Raw genomic sequence first — 24,206 nt, 5'->3', positions numbered from 1 at the left:
GACGATGGATCTAGTGATGTGCGTAGTTCGAGTTTCAGGGGCATTCTCGAGTCCCTTCGAAACCCGTAGAGGGTTACGGCAAGGTGATGGTCATTCGTGTCTGCTATTCAACATCGGTTTGGAGGGAGTAATACGAAGGGCAGGGATTGACACGAGTGGTACGATTTTCACGAAGTCCGTCCAGTTATTTGGTTTCGCCGACGACATTGATATCATGGCACGTAACTTTGAGAGGATGGAGGAAGCCTACATCAGACTGAAAAGCGAAGCTAACCGGATTGGACTAGTCATCAACACGTCGAAGACGAAGTACATGATAGGAAGAGGCTCAAGAGAGGTCAATGTGAGCCACCCACCACGAGTTTCTATCGGTGGTGACGAAATCGAGGTGGTTGAAGAATTCGTGTACTTGGGCTCACTGGTGACCGCCGATAACGATACCAGCAGAGAAATTCGGAGACGCATAGTGGCTGGAAATCGTACGTACTTTGGACTCCGCAAGACGCTCCGATCGAATAGAGTTCGCCGCCGTACCAAACTGACTATCTACAAAACGCTTATAAGACCGGTAGTTCTCTACGGACACGAGACCTGGACGATGCTCGTGGAGGACCAACGCGCACTGGGAGTTTTCGAAAGGAAAGTGTTGCGTACCATCTATGGTGGGTTGCAGATGGCGGACGGTACGTGGAGGAGGCGAATGAACCACGAGTTGCATCAGCTGTTGGGAGAACCATCCATCGTTCACACCGCGAAAATCGGAAGACTGCGGTGGGCCGGGCACGTAGCCAGAATGTCGGACAGTAATCCGGTGAAAATGGTTCTCGACAACGATCCGACGGGAACAAGAAGGCGAGGTGCACAGCGGGCAAGGTGGATCGATCAGGTGGAGGACGACTTGCGGACCCTCCGCAGACTGCGTGGTTGGCGTAGTGCAGCCATGGACCGAGCTGAATGGAGAAGTCTTTTATGTGCAGCACAGGCCACTCCGGCCTTAGTCTGATGATAAATGAAATAAATGAAATAAATATTAAAACCCAAAAATATATAACATGGAAATGTGAAAGTATAAAAAATTAAATAATAAAACCCAGATTAATCCACCTAGCGGTGATGGTGCCTTTCTCGACCTTCGTAAAATGTGTGTGATTGAAAAAAGATGAGCTAGTGGCTAGGAGTAAAAAAGACAAATTTCATTGTCCGTTCTATGAAAATCAGATTATTTATGGCAAAGATATTGTAGATCCAGTTGAAAACCGAAAATCATATTTTGTCCCATTTCCGGATGTCGCAACTGCATCGCGAGTGGTGCCCGACTATGGCACAGTTGCGCACTACTCGCGATGCAGTTGCAACATCCGGAAATGCGAGAAAATGCGATTTCGCGGGACCTCGGTTCGGTTTTCAGCTTGATCTACAATATGCTAATAGGAATTTCGACATTTTGTTTCCTTTTCCAATCTTTTTGACGTACATAACCCTGTTTCATTTCACCCAGTCATATATTTTAAGGATATCACTTTTGGATGTTAGTTGAACTGAAGCTCCGACTACACAAAAGAAAACGAAAATGTCATTCCCATCACGCGAGCGGAGGGCAATATTTGTTATGATATAAATCTCATGACCGTCTTTCTGCCAAACTCCCGTATGAAGTGGGAGAGACAGAGACATCAATTTTCAATAGGAAACAATAGGAAAGGATTTTGCGTCGAATGCAATTTGTTGCGAGCAAATCGGTTGAGAATAAGTGCCTGAAAAATGAGTGACATTTCTTACCCAAATTTTTTTGTATGAATTTGTATTTTGGCCATAACTCTCGACCCATAGTCCGATCTGGCCAATTTCAAATAGGAAATAATGGGACAGGATTCTGCGTCGAATGCAACTTGTGGCGAGCAAATCGGTTGAGGATAAGTGCCCGAAAAATGAGTGACATTTTTTACACGATTTTTTCGTATGATTTTGTGTTTTGGCCATAACTTTTGATCCCATAGTCCGATCTGGCCAATTTCAAATAGGAAACAATAGGACAGGATTCTGCGTCGAACGCAACTTGTTGCGAGCAAATCGGTTGAAGATAAGTGCACGAAAAATGAGTGACATTTTTTACGCGATTTTTTCGTAGGATTTTGTATTTTGGCCATAACTTTCGATCCCATAGTTCGATCTGGCCAATTTCAAATAGGAAACAATGGGACAGGATTCTGCGTCGAATGCAACTTGTTGCGAGCAAATCGTTTGAGGATAAGTGTCCGAAAAATGAGTGACATTTTTTACGCGATTTTTTCGTAGGATTTTGTATTTTGGCCATAACTTTCGATCCCATAGTTCGATCTGGCCAATTTCAAATAGGAAACAATGGGACAGGATTTTGTGTCGAATGCAACTTGTTGCGAGCAAATCGGTTGAGGATAAGTGCCCGAAAAATGAGTGACATTTTGTTGAGTAGTTTTGCGCACACACACACACACATACACACACACACACACACACACACACACACACACAGACATCACCTCGATTCGTCGAACTGAGTCGATTGGTATATAACACTATGGGTCTCCGGGCCTTCTATAAAAAGTTTGTTTTTGGAGCGATCATATAGCCTTTACCGTATACTTAGTATACGAGAAAGGCAAAAATATAAAAATACAAAAATATGAAAACAGAAACATGAAAATATAGAAATATGTAAATTAAATTATAACAACATGAAGGTATAAATATATAAGGAAGACAAGAAAAATATGAAAATTAAATATTAGAAATTATAACAATATTAAAATATGATAGCATAAAAAAGAGAATATAAATATATGAAAATACGAACGATTTAAATATGGAATTTTTAATTTAAAAATACAAAAGTATAAAAATATGAACATATACAGGTATAAAAATGTGAAAACATGAAAATATAAAAGCATTATAATGTGATACAGTAATACCTCGATATAACGTAACTCGATATAACGTAACTTTTTTTTTACTCCCATTTTCAACAGTTTACATTATAAACGTGATTTATTGAATATTAAAATATTTTTTCAATTCTAGGCAACTATAGGACCATCCTCAACAGACATAGGGTAGAATCTAAGATTTCGAGACGTCACATTCCAAATTGTTATGAACTTGAGTTCTACCACAAAACAGATAGACAACATAGAACAAATGACCGTTTTCAAAATCAACTCACTGTGTGTCAACAGTACTAACAACCGACGAACGGGAAGGCCCGTATACCCAGGGTGAAAGAAAATGACAGAAAAGCATGCGCTGCTTTTCTGTCTCATGCCCGTTGTTCAGCAAAGCTTGACTTCCACCAGTAGGTTCGCTAGTGTTCCAAAATCGAAGATGAACCACATTTCAAAGCAATGATGCATATATGTTATGTGGTTCTACCCTCATGAATAAAGAATGGTAATCTAGAATAATATTAAATTTAGGTTTATTTTTATTTATAAATCATTACACAAATACTGATTAAAGTAATAGTTTAAGATAAAAAGTAAATATGAAAACAGAAATGAAAAAAAGAACATGAAAAAATAAAAAAATAGATAAGCAAATAAAAAACAGAAAATAAAAAAAAAGTCAAAAAATTTAAAAAAAAGGTAAGTAAGAAAGGTTGGAACACCCTGTTGGATGAATAACATTGTTTTTAAGTTAAAATTCTTTCATAAAAAAAAGATTTATTAACGTAACGTAACCTCGATATAACGTAACGAAAATAAAAATTGAGTTACGTTATATCGAGGTATGACTGTATATGCATAAAAATAGCAAAACAAATATAAGAATATGGAAAATATGATAATATAAAAATATTATAATATGAAAGTGTAATAACATGAAATTATATAAATATGAAAATACAAAAATATGAAATATAATAGCTTAAAAATATTAAATATAAAAATGTAATGTTACATTTAAAGCAATATGAAAATATGATAATATAAAAACATAATAATATGAAAATTTTACGACACCAAAATGATAAAACATGAAAGTGTAAAATTAGGACAGTATAAAATACGTAATTAAAAAAAATATATCAAATGTAAAAATATGAAATTATAAAAAATATGGAAATTTGAAAAAATAAAATGTAAAATATGAAAAATAAATATAATGAAATATGGAAAATAAATATAATACGAATATATGAAAATACGAAAGCATGGCATTGCTACGGTATATTTCGTGGACTGGAAACTACCCGAGTAGACGAAAATAGCTCAATAATATCAAATGTTGATAAGATAGCAAAATGAGATATGGACATGATTGATATAAGAGATAAAAGATCAGGCAACAATATCAATATTTTACACTAAAAAATCATGAGGATATCAAAATATGTTATTTGTAATAAGTGATCGATATCAAGTGCCATTATTATGTTCTTATCCATAGCATATCTTGATATTTAAATGATATTTCGGTGCAAATTTTTGATATTGTGTCCTGTTCTTTTATCTCTTATATCAATCAAGTCCATATCATGTTTTGTTATTCTGTTCATAGCTTCTGCCCGGGTAGTGATACTCATGTTTCTTTTGAAAACTCTGTCCAGATTGCTATCAGAAATGGAGGTGGGTGTAGTCCTCAATTTCAATCTATGACAAAAATAACAAAAGAATTAGAAATTCTGTGTTTTTCGGAAATTCTGTGTTTTTTAAAACATTAATAAGAAAAAAGTACATAGGGGAACTGTTCCATTTTCCATCTCACCGAACATATATTAATCTCATCGCAAAACAAAAAAATACAGCACCACCAAACTCTTTTTGCCAACAAGCGTGCTCACTGGTGAAAAATAAGAAACAAACCAAATTCCTTTTCATTGCTTTGCTTTTGATGGGATGGAAATAGGAGCTATGGGATGAAGTGCCAAACCGTTTCCCTATATGATGGCGAACCACATTCTCCTCAATTATTGTTATCGGCTCCACCAAAATATTAGAAACTTTTAAAAATAAAATTTGTGGGCGCGAGTCAGTTAAGAGCTACAATAATGAAGGATTGAAATATAAAAGGGACTCTTATCCAGTTTTCCGCGAGCGGTAATGGCCGCCAGCTTGCCTGCGGGTTAGTCTCTGATTTGACGTTTCTGGAGGTCAACTGCACCCACCATTCGAGCAAGCTGGCGACCATTACCGCTCGCGGAAAACTGGATTGGAAAATTTCTGTAACATGCTTCCATTCGATTTCATACTTCTTTATGCAGCCAAATCCACCGCCTAAATATCGGCTCAATTGATTAGATTATATTCTGTATCTCTCAATCACATGAGCTTTTTTGCTCATGAACAGAGAAGCACATCACTGTTTTGGTGTGTTAAGGCCTTTTCAAAGTTCATCGCTTATTTAAAGTTTGGCGGTAAAAGTTAGGTAGGAGCATAAATGAGTTGTCAACAGTCAACAATCAATTGCTTTACTCACATATTGTAGATTATTGAGTGATAGGGTGTAAGGCTCAAACATTAGCCTATTATGCTGTGGTTGACCACATTTATCGTTGTAAAACTTCTTATATTGAAGCTCTAACCAAAAGTATGCCACCAGACGACCGTACCATACGCCACATACGACGCCACAATATGTGCAAATTCTCTTATTCAAGCCTATAAAAGTTTCGAGCGAAATGAACTTTATGTTCGGCAAATTTTGCTCATCTTAGCTCTGGTGAGAATTGTATATATATGAATGCTAGAATAGTGTGTTGTTATGCGTTCAAATAATAGTTAAGTCCATTTACTTTATTGGGCAAAAGGGAAAATTCCTAGCGTAATGTAACTAGAATATGCATGATACACTTTTTTAATGAAGCAGTGATAAATATCTCTCTACAAAACGATGTATTATCGCTTAATTATTGATTAACATGAGATGACAAACATAGCATATACTTCTAGATGTTGACATATAAGTGATTATAGTAGGCCTATGACTCAACTATGCTTTATAGGGGTATGACCAATTTTCACAAGTCTAATAGTAACGATAATGATAAGATTTAACTAGAAACTCAAGATATCGACACAATTTAATGGAAATAGAATAGAAAATAGACATACAACGAGTTTTGTTTTTTATTTAATACTAGTATGAGCTTCATTTGATAGTTATATTTGGTGGCATTTATAACACCACCAAATTTTTTCCGATAAAATGTATTATGCTACTTCGAGAAAGTTCACATGAATAATATTCATACTGTTTTTCACAAGCATGCTAAAAGCAAGTGCATTTTCCTTTCTAAAGAATCAGGAAAAAATCAACCCTGAATTTTGAGCAACGTTTTATGCTCGTTTTACCAGAGATCTTCTTCACTTGATAAGTTGATGCAATCAATTCCCATATCGAAACAGGTTTTCTATATGTTCTATATTAAACCAATGCAGGTCAATACAGCCTGGCATTCGAAAATTGCACATTCTCTGCAGTCGCATTCGCAGAAGTGGCATTGCATCCAGTGCATGGAATGAACCGGTTTAAATATTATCAAAATACACTCTTTTCCGATTTTTCCGCATCCAAACTTCGTACCTCAATCAGTGGATTATTGACCATCAGCAGGATCACTCCGTGCTTTAATATAGAATGACGAAATCAGCTCACAAATTAATAATCCTGACTATGATTATTCTTGCCACAAAAATAGTTTCATCGCAAAAGAATCGTAAGACCGAACCGAACAATATGGTGCTGGAAATTTCTCAAGCCGGTGAGGTGAAACAAATTCCAGTTATTCAACCCGCTCTGGATGCATTCTCTGGGTTGTGGTCATCGTTTTCCGGCCAAAACTCGAAGATCTCTACAACTACGTCAAAAGCGCCATCAGTTCAAGTTATTAAAATTACTACGCCTAGAGTTCCTGCAACAAAACCTAGCAAAGGCGCCAAACCAGCCACAGTTAATACATTAGTCAATGCTAAACCCACGGAAGCAGTGAAACCAACCGCAGCAAAGCCATCGAAAATTAGTAAAGTGAAATCATCTACAGCCAGAGCATCAACGACGATAATTGATCAACTTCAATTACTTAGCACCGATCAGGTGACAGTTTTTCCCAAAGATTATTCGATTGTCGTTGAAAGCACTTTGCCTACCGTACACAAAAGTGAGACCGAGTTAGCTGCGACTGCAGAATCAATCACAGTGCCAATAACAACCGAAATCGAATCGACTGAACCAAGTCCTGCAGACAACGATGGAATCCAAGTGTCGCCAGTTCCATTGGAATATGTCGTGCGATTGGAGGAGCTTCTTCTTCAACTTCAGGACTATAATAATGAACTAGCAAATATTCGCAGGGAAATAAAAATCTAATGTGTCAAATTAGAGGAAACTTGTTTTACTGATTTTATTATTTACTTATTGCACCGGTTCATCGTTCAGAGGAGTGCTTGTAGTATTCGTTATGGCCTGTTGCTCCGTGTCTACCATAGGTGATTCCAAAGATCGGTCAGTGCGATTTTTCCGGCTTGGTTTTTTAGATCTTTTTGGGGGTGACATTGGGCGGAATGGTTCATCTGCAACGAGAGGTCTCGTTTCACCAATTTTATACACTCCGAAATTGTCCTTGTAGTAGCCGATGCTGTAAGACGCTGGAATGTTGGATTTGGTTGCTGGCACTTGAACGACTGTTTGGTGTACAATTGGCGTTGACAGTGGTTTGTCATCAGTGTGATTTGAAGATTGCGAATTTTGATGCCCATTTGGTTTATGCTTTTGGTAGTTTATGTTGTCTACGATGTTCTTCTCGCTTGATGCTCGAATCACTTCGTCAACCCTTTTTTCGATCCGGTCGATGTACTCTTTGATGGCAATCATTGACGTTCCTACCTGTTTGACACTGCGCTCCAACTGCTGTCGGGCCTCTCGGATTTGCTTCTGTCGCTCTTTGTAAAGTTCTAACTCTTCTTCGCTGGACATTCCACCACCGTCCAACATGTCATCGAGTTCTTCGTCGGAATCATCTGGCCTATGGGGGCCGTTGGGCCCGAAGGAGTTTATATCACCCTCGATTTGCCGGCGGATTTTTATAAGTGCGCTTCGGATGTCCTTTTGGGCTTCTAACATGCTGCGGAGGATTCGCCGTTTTTCGAAGTTACTCATTGATGGGTTTCCTCCACCGTCTCCATATGCGGTACCAAAAAGCATCAATGCTCCACATATGAGTAGCATCCATTTGGGGTTCATACTATCGCTTCTGTGGAAGAGAATGACCAATGTGGGTAAGTAATTTTTGGAATGGAATTAATTCAGATGCAGTTGGTACCTTTTCCGACTGTCGATAACCGTTCAAGTAGGCCAAAGAGCAAAGAGTAAAGTGTGGTTCATCTTCGCGGGAGTGTTTTATATCCCTTCACTTTTTTCGGTCCAACCCGAATTCATTGGGTTGAATTCTGCTGTAAAGCTACTTTCACCGATGCAAGATGATCGATGGATAAGTTCGAAATGAAGACACCAGGAAAAAACAAAAAAAAAAACTTTCTGAAATGCTGAAAAGCATACTGCATCTTGGAATTTCAAGAAATAAATTAAAAATAAATTAATGACAAACTAAAGATAAAAAAACGTTTTTATTCAATTTTTAAATTGAGTTTAGTTTTAAGGAAGTGAAGAAGTTAGGCAGAAGTCAGATATCAAAAAGGAGAAAAATTCCCGAATTTCGGAAGGAGATTTACGTTTTCCGGAAGGGAATTCACGAGATCCGGATATAGAAATTCCAGAAGGGTACTTCTGAATTCCAGAAGAGAATTCTCGAACTCCGAAAGGGAATTCCGAGCTTCGAAAGGGAATTCTTGAATTCCGGCAAAGACTTCTCGATACCCGGGAGAGATATCCCGAGTTCCGAAAGGGAATTCTCGTTTTTCGGAAGAAAATTCTTGAATTCCAGGAGGGAGTTCCCGAATTCCCGATGGAAATTCTAGAAGGAAGTAACCGATTTTTGGAAGGGGATTCCCAAATTCCTGAAGGGAATTTCCAAATTCCTGAAGGGAATTTCCAAATTCCTGAAGGGAATTCCCAAATTCTTTAAAGGAATTTCCAAATTCCTGAAGGGAATTTCCAAATTCCTGAAGGGAATTTCCAAATTCCTGAAGGGAATTTCCAAATTCCTGAAGGGAATTTCCAAATTCCTGAAGGGAATTTCCAAATTCCTGAAGGGAATTTCCAAATTCCTGAAGGGAATTTCCAAATTCCTGAAGGGAATTTCCAAATTCCTGAAGGGAATTTCCAAATTCCTGAAGGGAATTTCCAAATTCCTGAAGGGAATTTCCAAATTCCTGAAGCGAATTTCCAAATTCCTGAAGGGAATTTCCAAATTCCTGAAGGGAATTTCCAAATTCTTGAAGAATGGAATCCAAAAACTCCGGAATGGAATTTCTTAAGAGACTTCCCAAATTCTGGAGTTCTGAATTTTCCGGAAAGGAATTCCCGAATTTCGGAGGAGGATTTCCGAATTCTGGAAAGAAATTCCCGAAATTCGGAGAGGAATTCAAAATTCCGGAGAATTCTCGAATTCTGGATGAAAACTCCCGAATTCCGAGAAGGAATTCCGGATTTCTAGAATTTATTTTGAATTTCGAGTCGAAACCCTTTCCAAAGGTTGTTATGTCCATTACACGATAAATTGCAGGAGACTCCTGATATATTTTCAAATCATAATTTTTCAGCACTTTAACATTTTAGTGTTATCCAGATACCACTTTACAAGTTTACTCTCCAGAACCACAACCATAGTGACCCAACTACGCTGATTGTGTGCTTGATGAGGCTTCCAAGTGCATTGAAGAATCAAAAGACAAGACTAAAATTTTATGATTTTTTTTGTATTTGATAAAATTTGGCCGAAACCCATTCGGCCGAAGACCATTTGGCCAAATGCCACTAGGTCGAGCAAACCATTAGACCGAAACCCATCTGGCTGAAAGGGTCATTTGGCCGAATGGGTCGTTTGGCCGAAAGGGTCATTAGGCCGAAAGGATCGTTTGGCCGAAAGGGTCATTAGGCCGAAAGAGGCATTAGGCCGAAAAAGTCATTAGGCCGAAAGGTTCATTCGGCCAAAAGGGTCATTTGGCCAAAAGGATCATTTGGCCAAAAGGGTCGTGTGGTCGAAAGCGTCATTAGGCCGAAAGAATCATAAGGCCGTAAGGGTCATTAGGCCGAAAGGATCGTTTGGCTGAAAGGGTCGTTTGGCCGAAAGCGTCATTTGGCCGAAAGGGTCGTTTGGGCGAATTGGTCATTTGGCCGAATAAGACATTTGGCCGAATAGGTCATTTAGCCGAATAGTTGATTGAAAAGTGAGAAATTAGGGATGAGAAGAGAGACGTCTCATGTCTCTTTCCACGAATCTGTGTCAAAAGGTCGAAGGTCAAAAGGTCGAAAGGACAAAAGGTCGAAGGGTCAAAAGGTCGAAGGGTCAAAAGGTCGAATGGACAAAAGGTCGAAGGGTCAAAAGGTCGAATATGTACCATAACGTCGAAGGTCAAAAGGTCGAAAGGTCAAAAAGACAAGGAATGAGTAGTGAAGAGTGAGACGTAAGAAGGTAGTAGTGAGCATAGGTAAATGAGAAGTGAAAAGAGAGAAGTGAGATTTGATAAGTGAGAAGTGAGTAGTGATAAGTGAGAATTGATAAGTGAGAAGTGAGTAGTGAGAAGTGAAAAGTGAATAGTGAGAAGTGAGAAGTGAATAGTGAGAAGTGAGAAGTGCGTAGTGAGAAATGAAAAGTGAAAAGGAAGAAATGTGAAGTAGAAAGTGACAAGTAAGAAATGTGATGTAAGGAGTGATAAAAATGAGATGTGAAAACTTAGAAAGAAGCATGGAAGAAAAATATACAGTAAGAAAGAAAAAAGAAGAACAGAAGAAGAAAAAAAAAACAAAAAAGAAAGAAAGAAGAAGGAAGATGGAAGAAGGAAAAAAGAAGGAAGAAGGAAGAAAGAAGAAGGAGAGAACACACAATGGAAAAATATGAAAGAAATAAGGAACAAAGAAGAAAGAAATAAGTCAGAAAGACGGAAGAAAAAAGGATAAAAAGAAGAAATGCAGAAGGAAGAAAGAAGGAAGTAAAGAAGAAGAAGGAAAAAAGAAGGATGAAAGAAGAAAAAATGAAGAGAGAAGCAACAAAGAATGAATGAATGAAGAAGGGGAAAAGTAGGAAGAAATAAAAAAGCAGAAAGAAAGGAAACAAGAAGGAAGAAAGAAAGAAGATAAAAAGAATCAAGAAAAGAGGAAAAAATAAGGATAAAAGAAGGTAGAAGGAAAAACGGAGAAAGAAAGACGGAAGAAAGAAGGTAGAAAAAAGACGGAAGCAAAGAAGAATAAAAAAAGAAGGCAGAAAAAAGTTAGAAAGAAGAAATAAGTTAGAAGGAAAGGAGAAGAAGGAAGGAAGGCACAAGGAAACAAAAAAAGAAGGTAGACAGAAGAAGCAAGTAACAGGGACGGGAGAAAGAAAGACGGGGAGATAAAAAATAAAGAAGAGAGAAATATGGAAATAAACAGGAAGAAAGAAGGAAGAAAATAGGAAGAAAGAAAGAAGAAAGAAGGAAGAAAAAAGGAAGAAAGAAAGGAGGAAGAAAGAAAGAAGGAAGAAGGAAGAAAGAAATAAAAAAAAAGAAAGAAGGAAGAAAGACGGAAAAAAGGAAGAAAAAATGAAAAAAAAGGATTGAAGAAGAAGTTAAAAATAAGGAAGATAAAATATGGAAGGAAGAAGGAAGAAAGAAGTAAGAAAAAAAAGGAAAGACAATGGGAGGAAAGAAACATATGAAGTAAAAAGTGAAAAGGAAGAAGGAAAAAGAAAGAAGAAAGAAAATAGAGGGTAAAAGGGAGAAAAAAAAGAAGAAAAAAACAGAAGAATCTTTCTTCATTTCGACCTTTTGTCCTTCGACCTTTTGACGCAGTTTTTTTGTTTCGACCTTTTGTCCCTTCGACCTTTCGACCCTTCGACCTTTTGTCCTTTCGACCTTTTGACCTTCGACCTTTTGACCTTCGACCTTTTGACCTTCGACTTTTTGTCCTACAACCCTTTCCACATTTTTCACTTCTCACTGTGAAAAGTGAACAGTGCGTAGTGAGTAGTGAGACATCTCACTACTCACTTCACGCTTCTCACTTTTGACAGCGAAAAGTGAGAAATGAGGAGTTAGAAGTGAGACGTCTCACTTCACTCCTCATTTCTCACTTCTCGCTGTAAAAAGTGAGTAATGAGACGTCTCAATACTCACTTTGCGCTCCTCTTTTTCTACAGTAAGAAGTGAGGAATGAGGAGTGAGATGTGAGACGTCTCACTTCTCTTCTCTTTATTTCTCTCTTCTCACTCTGAAAAGCGAGTTGTGCGAAGGGTTCTATCACAAACGCCCGAATGACACTCGCCCGAATTCCATTCGCCCGAATGACAAACGCCTGAATTCCATTCGCTCGAATAGACCAAACGCCCGAATAGACCAAACGCCCGAAAAGACCATTCGCCCGAATGGATCATTATTCGCCCGAATAGACTTTATGCCCGAATAAGCTCTTCACATTACTTGATGTAAAGATTTTTTGTGACTGATAAAATAAATCCTGAAATGAATCAAAACCTGGCCGAATAATTAGAGCTGTAGCGAAAAATAACGTTGCAAGGGTATTTATTTAAACCAAACGTCAAAAATAAGAAGCGCAAATAGGAATTCACCCTTCTTTTCTTCATACATTGTTCTTTCTAAATGTATTGAAGACATGATTTCTTTCCTAAGTATTAAGGTTCAAGCAAAATGCGTTTTAAAGATAACCAAAAACGACAGATACTATATGACAACATTGGACGCAGAACCTTTCTTGCGATCGACTATCCATGTTTCCTTCAACACATCATTCAACACTGAATGAGGTACAAGCCAAGATTTGGATAATTGACGGATCATTCTCAACTGCTCCACTACAATTTGCTCAAGTATTCACAATTCACGGAACTGTAGGCGAAGGTCAACACCGTCGATTCTTTCCCTTGGCATTAATGCTAAAACACGGGAACGTATGATACAGCCTTTTGTTCATTGATGGAACGCAATTTATCAGTATACGTTAGATCCAGAGTATGCACTATTGGATGTTAAGATGGCTGAGATTAATGCTGAGGAACGTGTCTTCCCAAATTCAAGTTTTAAGGATGTTTCTTTCTCCTCAACCAAAGTTTTGTTTTAAGAAAACATCACCGATTGGGATTACAATGGGCATACGGGAAGAATTACAGACTTTAACTTGCCTATACAAAGTTTGTTACCTTTGCACTTTTTTCATGTTAAGATATAACAAAGGCATTAAAGGAGGTTCGAAAATCTTGCCCAAAGAAACGTAATTTTTTTATGTAAGCAAGTATTATGCGAATGGGGTGTACCCGTTAGGTATAATGAACGTTATACATAAATGACCCAAAGAACAGCCCATGACATAAAGAAGGCAGAATTATGCCAAACGACCATTATGCCTAACGTACATTATCCCTAACGTTCGTAATGCGTAACCATTATGCCTAACGTACTTATGCCTAACGTAGCGGACTTATGTGAATGGTCGCAAATCAACGCACAAAAAGACCACTAGAGACCCACTTTTCTCCCCTTCACTATGATCGGTCTATAAAAAAACCCTAAACAGTATTCCTCGAACTTTCAATAACATTTTAGGGTGGCACAATAAGTGGAATACGCTTTTGAAACGAGGAAGTCCTCCGTTTTATAGCGTTCCAAAACAGTTCCAACTAGAAGAAAGAAATGCGACCACTGATACCCTACGACCTCTGCAGGCTAAGAAGACATATAGAATGAAAATAGCAGAAAAGAATGAAAAACTAGACAAATTGGTACGTTCATATATTCCAGGTGATTGATATTTTTTCTATTAATATGATTAGGAAGAATAACATGTTGTTATAGAATCTGGAGGTATACATAAATATATGACCTATTCGGGCGAGTGGTCCATTCGGGCGAATGGTCTTTTCGGGCGTTTGGTCTTTTCGGACGAATGTTACATTCGGGTGTTTGTCATTCGGCGTTTGTGATAGAATCGTGCGAAGTGGGTAGTGAGGCGTCTCTCTTCTTATTCCTAATTTCTCATTTTTCAATAAACTATTCGACTAAATGACCTATTCTGCTAAATGACCTCATTCGGTCAATTGTCTTTTCGGCTAAATTACTATTTGGCCAAATGACCCATTCGTCAAACACCTTTCGCCAAACGTTCCTTTCGGTCAAACGAACCTTCCTGCCAAATGACACTTTACGGCCAAATGATCCATTTGACCAAATGACCCATTCGGTCAACACTTCCGGCCAATGACCCTTTCGGCTCATGGTCTGTTCGGCAGGTATCAGAATGGCTCAGGAGGCACGTTCCCTCAATTTGGGGAGATATCGTTTCACTGGCCTTTTCCTAATTACCTGACCGAAAAGGAAGTGAAAGGGAAAGGAAGAGGAAGTGAAGTTGGAAAGGAGAATGAATAGCTGAAAGCCAATATGAAGACTCACACGCGATCAGCTAGGGACTAAAGAGAGGTCACAAAACACAGAGGATGTAACAATGGACGAACGTCAAAACGAAACACAGAGTGCACTGTGAAAACGCATAATGCGAATCCATATAGGTGACAATCACAAAGTACATTGTAAAAAAATGCAAAATGCGAATCCATAGGTGGAAGTTGTTGAAAACGAAAACACATTCATAACCCACACTCACGTTGAGGATGAGCAAGAGAAGCAAAGCGAAGATCAAGAGAGAACAGAGCATTTGTGAAAAAGCATAATGCGAATCCATATAGGTGGAATTTGTTGAAAACTATAAAACAATATTCATAACCCCTTCTATTGAACTCACGTTGAGATTGAAGCAGAGTCGAACCGAACGTCAAGAATGAAACACAGAGTACATCGAAAAAGCATAATGCGAATTCATATAGGTAATATACAAAGTACAATTGTAAAAACGCACGAATCCATAGGTGGAATTTGTTGAAAACTAAGTAAAACTCATATTCATAACCTATTCTTATTGAATCTCACGTTGAGATTGAACAAGAGTAGCGAACCCGAACAAGTCAAGAACGAAACACAGAGTACACTGTGAAAACGACAATGCGAATCCATATAGGTAACATACACAAAGACATTGTAAAAACGCATAATGCGAATCCATATAGGTGACAATTTGTTGAAAACTAAGTAAAACACGTATCCATAACCCAACTCTTATTTATCCTCACGTTGAGATTGAACAAGAGTAGCTGAAGCCGAATGTCAAGGACTAGACACAGAGTACACTGTGAAAAAACGCATAATGCGAATCCATATATAGGTGACCAAAAGCACCAAAGTACATTGTAAAAAAAATGCATAATGCGAATCAGCATGTAGGTGGAAGTTTGTTGAAAAACTAAGTAAAACACATATTCCCATAACCCCACACTCAATACGTTGAGAGGATGAACATGAGAGTGGCCAAATCCTGAACGTCAAAGACGAGACACAGAGTAGTTAATTTCGTGAAAAACGCATAATGCGAATCCATATAGGTGACAATTTGTTGAAAACTAAAGTAAAACACTTATTCATAACCCCACTCTTATTTAACCTCCCAATGTTGAGATTGAACAAGAGTAGCTGAAAAAAAACGTCAAGGACGAGACACAGAGTACACTGTGAAAAAACGGCATAATGCGAATCCATATAGGTAACATACACAAAGCACATTGTATAAAAACGCATAATGCGAATCCATATAGGTGATGAATTTGTTGAAAAAACTAATTAAAACACATATTCATAACACCTACTCTTATTTTACCTCACGATGAAGTTGAATAAGAGTAGCCGATTATCTCGGAGAAGTAAAAAGTCAATCATTTCACGCCATAGCTCCGGTTGGCGCAGCGAGGGCTTAAATATCGTGGAAGGGGCCCTGGTGCTTGCACGGCTCCGTTTGCGGTTGGGTTCTTATTAGACCCCCTCAACCATTCATTCGTAGGCACGTGCAGTAAACATAAAGCCGCATCACACCGAAAATTAGAGGTCACCTGCCATGGTGGACTTTTTACCACTGGAACAGGCAATCCGTAATGTTATTCTTAGCCAGATGTAAACCAGCTGCCCGACACCTTCATATCATTAACGGCCATTCTAGGCTGTTCGTGGAGAGAAGTTGACACTTGACTTTACGTCAACTCCTCTCAATGTGGGCCCGAACAGCCGTCTAATTTCTCATTCTCGTTGGGTAAAAAGTGAGTAGTGAAGACGTCTTCACTACTCACTTTGCGCTCCCTCTTTTCTACATACAGGGGTGAAGTGTGAGAAATGAGGAGTAAGATGTGAGACGTCTCACTTCTCTTTCCTTATTTCTCACTTCTCATTGTGAAAAGCGGGTAGTGCGAAGTGGGTAGTGAGACGTCTCTCTTCTCATTCCTAATTTTTCACTCTTCTCAATTTGAACTATTCAAGACTAAATGACCTGATACTGACTACAAATGACCTATTCGGTCAATTGTCTTTTCCGGCTAAATTACCTATTTGGCCAAATGACCCATTCGTCCAAACGACCCTTTCGGCCAGAAACGTTCCCTTTCGGTCAAACGAACCTTCCATAAATGACACTTTACGGCCAAATGATCCATTTGACCAAATGACCCATTTGTCCAATGACCCATTTGTCCAAATGACCCATTCGGCCAAACGACCCTTCCGGCCAAATAGACCCTTTCGGCCTAATGGTCTGTTCTGGCTAAATGACCTATTCAGGCCAAACGACCTCTTTCGGCCTAATGGTCTGTTCGAGAAAATTGCATATTCGGCTATTAATCAAATTACGGCCTACTAGCATTCGGGCCAAATCAGAGTTTCGGGCCATATGACCCTTCCCAGAAATATTGTTTGGGGAAGTATCTATTCATAAAACAGTAATACACACATAAAGTTAGATTTATTTTTAAAATGTCCATAAATATAAAACATAGGTGATTGCTGTAAAAAGAATCAAAATAAAAAGTAGAATAAAGTGTTCTAAACATCAACCACTACACTATGTCATTTTTTTCAGATTTTCAGATATGGGGAAATTCAGCAGAATCATTTTTAAATTTGAGCTTGAAATAAAGAAAAATTAATTGCTAACGAAAAATGCCTCATTGGAGAAATCATCATAGATAAATAGAACAAAATATTTGTGTAGCCCTGCTTTATTTCGTACACTAAATTGTTGATCATTTATTAACAAAGCTATAATTTTCTTCTGGTTATAAGCTCATGACTGCACATTTTCAACTATCACTGCTGGTACGTCTTCCCCATCACCCACGTCTACTGTTTGGCCTTCTTCCGCTGCTCCTTCCGATCCATGTTCGCCCAACTGCCGAGGGCTTCTGGAAACCATCGATCTTTGTGGACGCACATTTCTTCCTTTGTGACCGTGTTCGGGACGTTCCTCGTGGCTGCCGTGATGCGCTCCCGGCCGAGCTGGTTTGTTATAGAACAAAGTATAGTTCACCTCCGTTTTGCTGTCCTTGATTTCTTTATCGACCTTTCGCGTTATTTTCTCGATCGATTTATCCACCTCCAGCATCTGGGAAGCGAGCTGATGGGTGTACTCGTGAATCTGTTTGCGGGCGTCTTGGATTTGCTGCTGCTTCATTCGATCGAAGGCATCTTCCTCTCCAGAGTTGGGTCTGATTTCGTTGCTCTCCTCGCTACAATCGTCCTCTCCGCCAGGGCTATGCTCGTTACCCGGAGGGCCTACGGCTTTATACATCCTTTTCAGCGCTGTTTGGATTTGGTCTTGAGCTTTGATAAGTTCGTTTACTATGGCAATCCTTCTGTTTTTATGCATTGCTTCCATGTCCTGCTGGTTGGACGGTTGATGAGTAAGGGCCATTCCGAAAAGGAACATCATCCCAAAAACCAGTAGATTAATATTACCGATCATGTTGATGGGCTAATGAGAGATGAAAGGATTAGCTAAGTGATTAACAACATGCCCATCTTCCAACTTACCTCTTCGGGAGTAACGAACAGAATTGGAAAACGTTAAAGATCTCGCGAACGGTTTTATATGACCCTTCAGTAGGGCGATGCGCAAGACGTGAGCAAAAAGAATAGGACCTTTCACCGACGAGAAAAATGTATTTCTTTTCCATTTTCGATTTCAACTTTTCTCCAACCAGAACACGGTAAAGCAACACGCAGATACGCAGATGTGCTCTCTTTCAATTTACACTTTTTCTCGCCACCACATCAGTAGCGTGTGCATCAGTTAGATGCAATTCAAACTGGAACTTGAAAACTTAATCCAAAAAGTAATTTTAGTTATTGTTATTACTCAAGTTAAAAAAAAAATCAATTTTGGATCAGAGGCGAATTAAAAACGGTTGCAGTGGTAAGAGAAGTTGCATTAATGTAGATTACATTGGACTTTGTGTTTGTATACGCGAATTCTTGCGGCTGAATCGTGTGCTTTTAATGACAGATTAAATATCATATTTATAATATTTTGAGTTCACGATGTCCGTAGTTTGACCACAACATCTGTAAAACCTGCAAAGTGCATTTTGTGTGTCAGTTTCACCAAGGATTGTACTTGTCACTAGACGAGCTAGTGCTATTTTATTTAATTCCACGACCTTATTGTAACTTTACAGATAAGTTTAACCGTCAAAAAGGCAATAGATATTGATTATCATACAACTTTGTCTATCCAGTCAGTGCTAACAGAAGCAATAAACACTAAATTTCCTACAACCCTTGCCGGCTACACCTGTGGCTTTGACCTGACACGCCTGCTTTCACTTATTTTTTCGCCATCCACTGATATCTCAAACGACCCGAAACTTATATAAAATCCCTATCCCTCCAGTTGCATATACTAGAACCGATCATAAAACCGATTAAACCACACGTACTTCATCATGATGGTTTACCGAAGCTCTTTGCCTTTGTTGCTACTGAGTGCCCTCGTTAGTTTGACCTTTGCCGTTTCGATCGAGGATGAATTCTACCGCAACATCCGGGGTCAGTCAACCTACGCAGGGCTGGACGATTCCCGCGAACAGACCCGTGGTGATGCCGAGGCTTCCAAGCCTCCGAACGAAGCACCCAAAGAACGTGACTCCTGGAAAAAACTTTCAATGGACATGGTGGCCTATCTCAAACTGCTCAGTCAGTCGGGTGCAGGACTCGAGAGGAAGCTGAAGGAATTGGCCGAGAAAGTCGAAAGTGATCTACACGCTGGTCATAAGGAAAGCTATACACTTAACTATGCAAAACAGTTACTACAGGAACAGCGAGCCGTAATCGAGGCACTTCGTGCAGATGCGCTGGGTGAGACCAATGCGAAACGAGCGCCATTGTTCGAAGACGTCCTGCAGAAAACCGAGCAGTTTGTGAAACCAGTGAAAAGTACTGTGACGAAAAGTACGGAACAGGTGGATTCGGAATTGGCCTCGGAGCATGAAAACCTGATTGTCGCGCTGAAGAATCTTCAGAATTTGAAATTTTGATAAATGGTGTTTGGAATGTGAATAAAATGCTTGACCGACTGATAATTGGAAAATTTCGTTAAATTTTATTTTACAACGATGACAGCTGTTGTTATCCTTGAATAATCATGTTCAGAAGTTTGATGTTGTACTTCCCAGTTGCTTTGTCCACAAGGTTATCTCTGATGTACTGTTGAACTATTTGCGACCTCTTACGAGTGACGAGAGCTTTGACGCCTGACGATTGATGATTGATGGTGTACTTTTCGCTTGATGAGTAACAATTGGGTTTACACTCGCGGATTCTGGTGAAAACTTTTTCTTCGGTTATGGAACATACTGTGGCGGTTAATTTCAGAAGAACTAGATAAAGAATAAAAATATGGATCAGTTTGGAGAAGCTATCCATGCTTCATCTGAAAATTTTGACGGCACTTACACTTTTAGATGCACAAAAATGGTCTTTATATACTCGTTCCTGCTGCTGAAAGAAACAGATGGAGAAGAAAAGGGAAAAATAGTAGATAGAAAAAAGGTACCTCCCTTATAATATGTTTTATTATTGAACATTGCAAATTTACTAAATTAAAAATAGTATTGATGGAAGACATCGACATATGTGCATAGATATGCCACCTAATTTTTGCCTTTCGCCAAATTGAAAAATAAAAATAATGAATATTTACTTCCCCAGTGATTGGTATTCACACTAAATACAAGATACATATGTTTACCAGAATAAAATAATTTAAAAGTAACTTAATAGCAAAGCAATTTTAGTTGTTCCAAATTGGATTATTTGCCAACTAGCCATTGAATTACAAAGCTGTTAATGTGCTGTTTTGTTGTTTATATTTAGTTTTCAAATGAAACCGTCCCTCAAATTAAAGGGTCGCACGCTTGTCTGGCTCAACTCAATGTGGTGTCTGTTTGCAGAATTAGAAAACTGAATTTAGGCAAAAATTGATTTTGTTGTCTTGACATCTATTTTCAATCTTGTAGACAGAAAGCCAAAATCATTTAACCCATGGGGTCATATATGACTCCAACAGAAAAATGGATGTATAAAATCGTACGATGGATAAAAGTGAATACTGTCTTCAGTAAAACCTATTGAAATTAAATTCTCCTACAGGGAAAAATATCAGGCATGGGCGATTAAGGCCTTACGGCAACCTAGAATGTAATGAACACGGTTAAGTTATGAACAAGAAAAGTTTATTATTTTTGTGATTTTTTTCAGCAGTGAGCACGCATGTTGACAAAAATAAGCGACGAATTTGGTCCCGTATTTCTTTGTTTAGCGATGAGATGGATATATGTACAGTGAGATGGAGATCGGAACAGTTCCCCTATATTGGCGGCGGATTGTATTGTCTCAAAACAAGATTTTTATACAAACGTATCCGTAGAGTTACCGTGATATGCAATAAACTATTTTAGTCTTCCTTGGACGTCCTAGGCCACCCAAACTATCCTTGAAATCAGGGCTTCAGTTAAAATCCACGGCTTCAAAAAAGGTGTTTTTGTTACTTAAAATTTATTACATCTTATTGAAGGTAAGAAAAAATTGCAAGGTTGTGAGTACATATTATGAATTGCAAGAGCAGATACACAGATAAAAATATGTTGTAATTTTAAATGTATTTTCATGCACATATTTGGAGCATGCAAATAAACGCAAAATTCAAATAATATTACTGTTCTTTCAAATCAAAATGAATTTAAACTGTGCTTGCTTGTAAAATTCAATCAAATTTTATTGAATATCGAATGTTTATTCGTTGGTTGTGACCAGGTGCAATTTTACACGTCGTTGAATTTTCAAAATTATTTGCTGTGTACCTCACCAAGGAAAAGCAAACAGTGAATAATATTTGGCCATCTTAGAATGTCAAATATGTTAACAACGGCATGTTGAAAGAACGTCGGGGATATAGCAGAATGCAATATGTGCAATTTTTGACAATTTATGTTATTGATTGTGGGAGAAAAACAACAAAGTAAAAGTCTATTAATGACTAATATCCTTGACTGTGTATTGTATTGTAATACAGTAGAAATAAGAAACTGTTCATGAGTTGAAATACAAATACAAATGATTATGCTTTGCAATGACTTTGCAAATGACTTCTACATAATATGTAATGAACTTATTGTAATTGTAAGAAATCACGAAAATAAAGATAAGAAATTCCAGGGCAGCAGGGACTATGCCGAAGGGCTTGACGATCCTTCCCCAGACCATCTGCGAGTTGTGGGGCTTGCCTAGGATGTGATGGGGTTTGACAGTGGGCCCTGTTAAATTCCTATAAAAAGCTGCATGTATTCGCAAGTAGGCCCCACCAAAGCGACCGTGTGCCGCTCAAAGCGCACAAGCCCTGGTGTTAGGTGGGACGCTAAACAGCCCTGATACGACGACCCTCCGACGAGACAGGAGGTTTGCGCAGGCCCAATAAGCCGCCTGGAAAACCAATAATTACGAACAGCCTCTTGAAAGGAGGCTTCCGGGCCTCTTGAAAGGAGGCTTCCGAGCCTCTTGAAAGGAGACTTCCGAGCCTCTTGAAAGGAGACTTCCGTGCCTCTTGAAAGAAGGCCTCCGAGACTCTTGAAAGGAGGCTTCCGAGCCTCTTGAAAGGAGGCTTCCGAGCCTCTTGAAAGGAGGCTTCCGAGCCTCTTGAAAGGAGGCTTGCGAGCCTCTTGAAAGGAGGCTTCCGAGCCTCTTGAAAGGAGGCTTCCGAGCCTCTTGAAAGGAGGCTTGCGCTCTTGAAAGAAGGCCTCCGAGACTCTTGAAAGGAGGCTTCCGAGCCTCTTGAAAGGAGGATTCTGGGCCTCTTGAAAGGAGGATTCCGAGCCTCTTGGAAGGGGGAGTCCGAGCCTCTTGGAAGGAGGCGTCCCAGCGTCTCGAAAGGAGGCTTCCCAGCTTTTGAAAGGAGGCTTCGGGGCCTCTTGAAAGGAGGCTTCCGAGCCTCTTGAAAGGAGGCTTCCGGGCCTCTTGAAAGGAGACTTCCGAGCCTCTTGAAAGAAGGCCTCCGAGACTCTTGAAAGAAGGCTTCCGAGCCTCTTGAAAGGAGGATTCTGGGCCTCTTGAAAGGAGGATTCCGAGCCTCTTGAAAGGAGGATTCTGGGCCTCTTGAAAGGAGGATTCCGAGCCTCTTGGAAGGAGGATTCCGAGCCTCTTGGAAGGAGGCTTCCTAGCATCTCGAAAGGAGGCTTCCCAGCTTTTGAAAGGAGGCTTCGGGGCCTCTTGAAAGGAGGCTTCCGAGCCTCTTGAAAGGAGGCTTCCGAGCCTCTTGAAAGGAGGCTTCCGAGCCTCTTGAAAGGAGGCTTCCGAGCCTCTTGAAAGGAGGCTTGAGCCTCTTGAAAGGAGGCTTCTGAGCCTTCTTGAAAGGAGGCTTCGAGCCTCTTGAAAGGAGGCTTCGAGCCTCTTGAAAGGAGGCTTCTGAGCCTCTTGAAAGGAGGCTTCTGAGCCTCTTGAAAGGAGGCCTTGAGGCCTCTTGAAAGGAGGCCTCCGAGCCTCTTGAAAGGAGGCTTCTGAGCCTCTTGAAAGGAGGCTTCCGAGCCTCTTGAAAGGAGGCTTTCCAGCTTTTTGAAAGGAGGCTTCGGAGTCTTTTGATAGGCTTGTAAGAAGGCTTTCAATATGCGTAGAAGGAGGCTTCCATGCTTCGTACAAGGAAGCTACTGAGCTTTTCGGAAAAAAGCCTTCATACTTTCAAATGTAGGCTTTCGAACCTTAAGATTCTTGAGTTTAGTTCGCATATTCTTAACATCTTCTTCTTCTTCTTATTGGCATTACATCCCCACACTGGGACAGAGCCGCCTCGCAGCTTAGTGCTCATTAAGCACTTCCACAGTTATTAACTGCGAGGTTTCTAAGCCAGGTTACCATTTTTGCATTCGTATATCATGAGGCTAACACGATGATACTTTTATGCCCAGGGAAGTCGAGGTAATTTCCAATCCGAAAATTCCCTAGACCGGCACCGGGAATCGAACCCAGCCACCCTCAGCATGGTCTTGCTTTGTAGCCGCGCGTCTTACCGCACGGCTAAGGAGGGCCCCAATTCATTCATATTCTTAACATGTTGTTCGAAATTTGGTTGCGGTCAGATAGTCAAATTGCAGATTTTTTAAATTTACTCACTCAAAAAACTTGCTCGCGTACAAAAAAAGATGAGATTGAGCAAAGATTGCAACGCGCACATAAAATTTAGTTCCACGAACATTAACATTAATGAGTCGCATTGAGACATCTCAATGAGATCAGCTCATGCGCTCTTTGCCATGATAAACCTTTGCAACAACAGCGAGGGTCCGTAAAACAACTTGGCTGGGAAATTTTCATTCAATAATATCGTCGCTTAAGTAACGCCAGCTATGCATTTCTAAATAGCGCATGAGATGAGTCTCATGAGTCGTTTTTTTGCGCGCTAGCTTTTCTCGTCGCACCGAATCGATGCTACGTGAGCTTGTGTAACTTATGGCAAACTGTCTCATCCGAGAATTAAGTTTAGAGACTCTGCTCACTAGACGTTTTGTCCTTTCTATCCTTTGTTCTACAGCCCTTCATACACTTTTTCTGGTTGTGGCGGGTAGCGTTCAATAAGCTTTGATTCACTGATCGCCATGCATATTATGTGCAATTCATACAAAATTGCATAATTATCCAAACTTTATCAATAGTTTT

At 39.4% G+C, this 24,206-nt stretch overlaps 1 protein-coding gene across 1 annotated transcript; it reads right to left on the bottom strand.

The window, feature by feature from the left end:
- Positions 1 to 17,292: 17,292 nt before the first annotated feature.
- Positions 17,293 to 18,088, bottom strand: LOC134208908 (uncharacterized). The gene is made up of 2 exons (XM_062684871.1): positions 18,039 to 18,088; positions 17,293 to 17,979 (listed from the first exon to the last, which is right to left on the bottom strand). The coding sequence occupies exon 2, from the start codon at positions 17,968 to 17,970 to the stop codon at positions 17,293 to 17,295; it is 678 nt and encodes a 225-aa protein (XP_062540855.1). The 5' UTR covers positions 17,971 to 17,979; positions 18,039 to 18,088.
- Between the last annotated feature and the right edge of the window lie 6,118 nt (positions 18,089 to 24,206).

The sequence above is a fragment of the Armigeres subalbatus genome, chromosome 2 (genome assembly GCF_024139115.2).
Source record: "Armigeres subalbatus isolate Guangzhou_Male chromosome 2, GZ_Asu_2, whole genome shotgun sequence".
NCBI classification, from domain to species: domain Eukaryota; kingdom Metazoa; phylum Arthropoda; class Insecta; order Diptera; family Culicidae; genus Armigeres; species Armigeres subalbatus.
This window is presented reverse-complemented; position numbering and strand designations above follow the sequence as displayed.

Excerpts from the sequence above, each read along its gene's own strand:
- LOC134208908 (XM_062684871.1), bottom strand. The coding sequence starts at position 17,970 with ATGATCGGTAATATTAATCTACTGGTTTTTGGGATGATGTTCCTTTTC.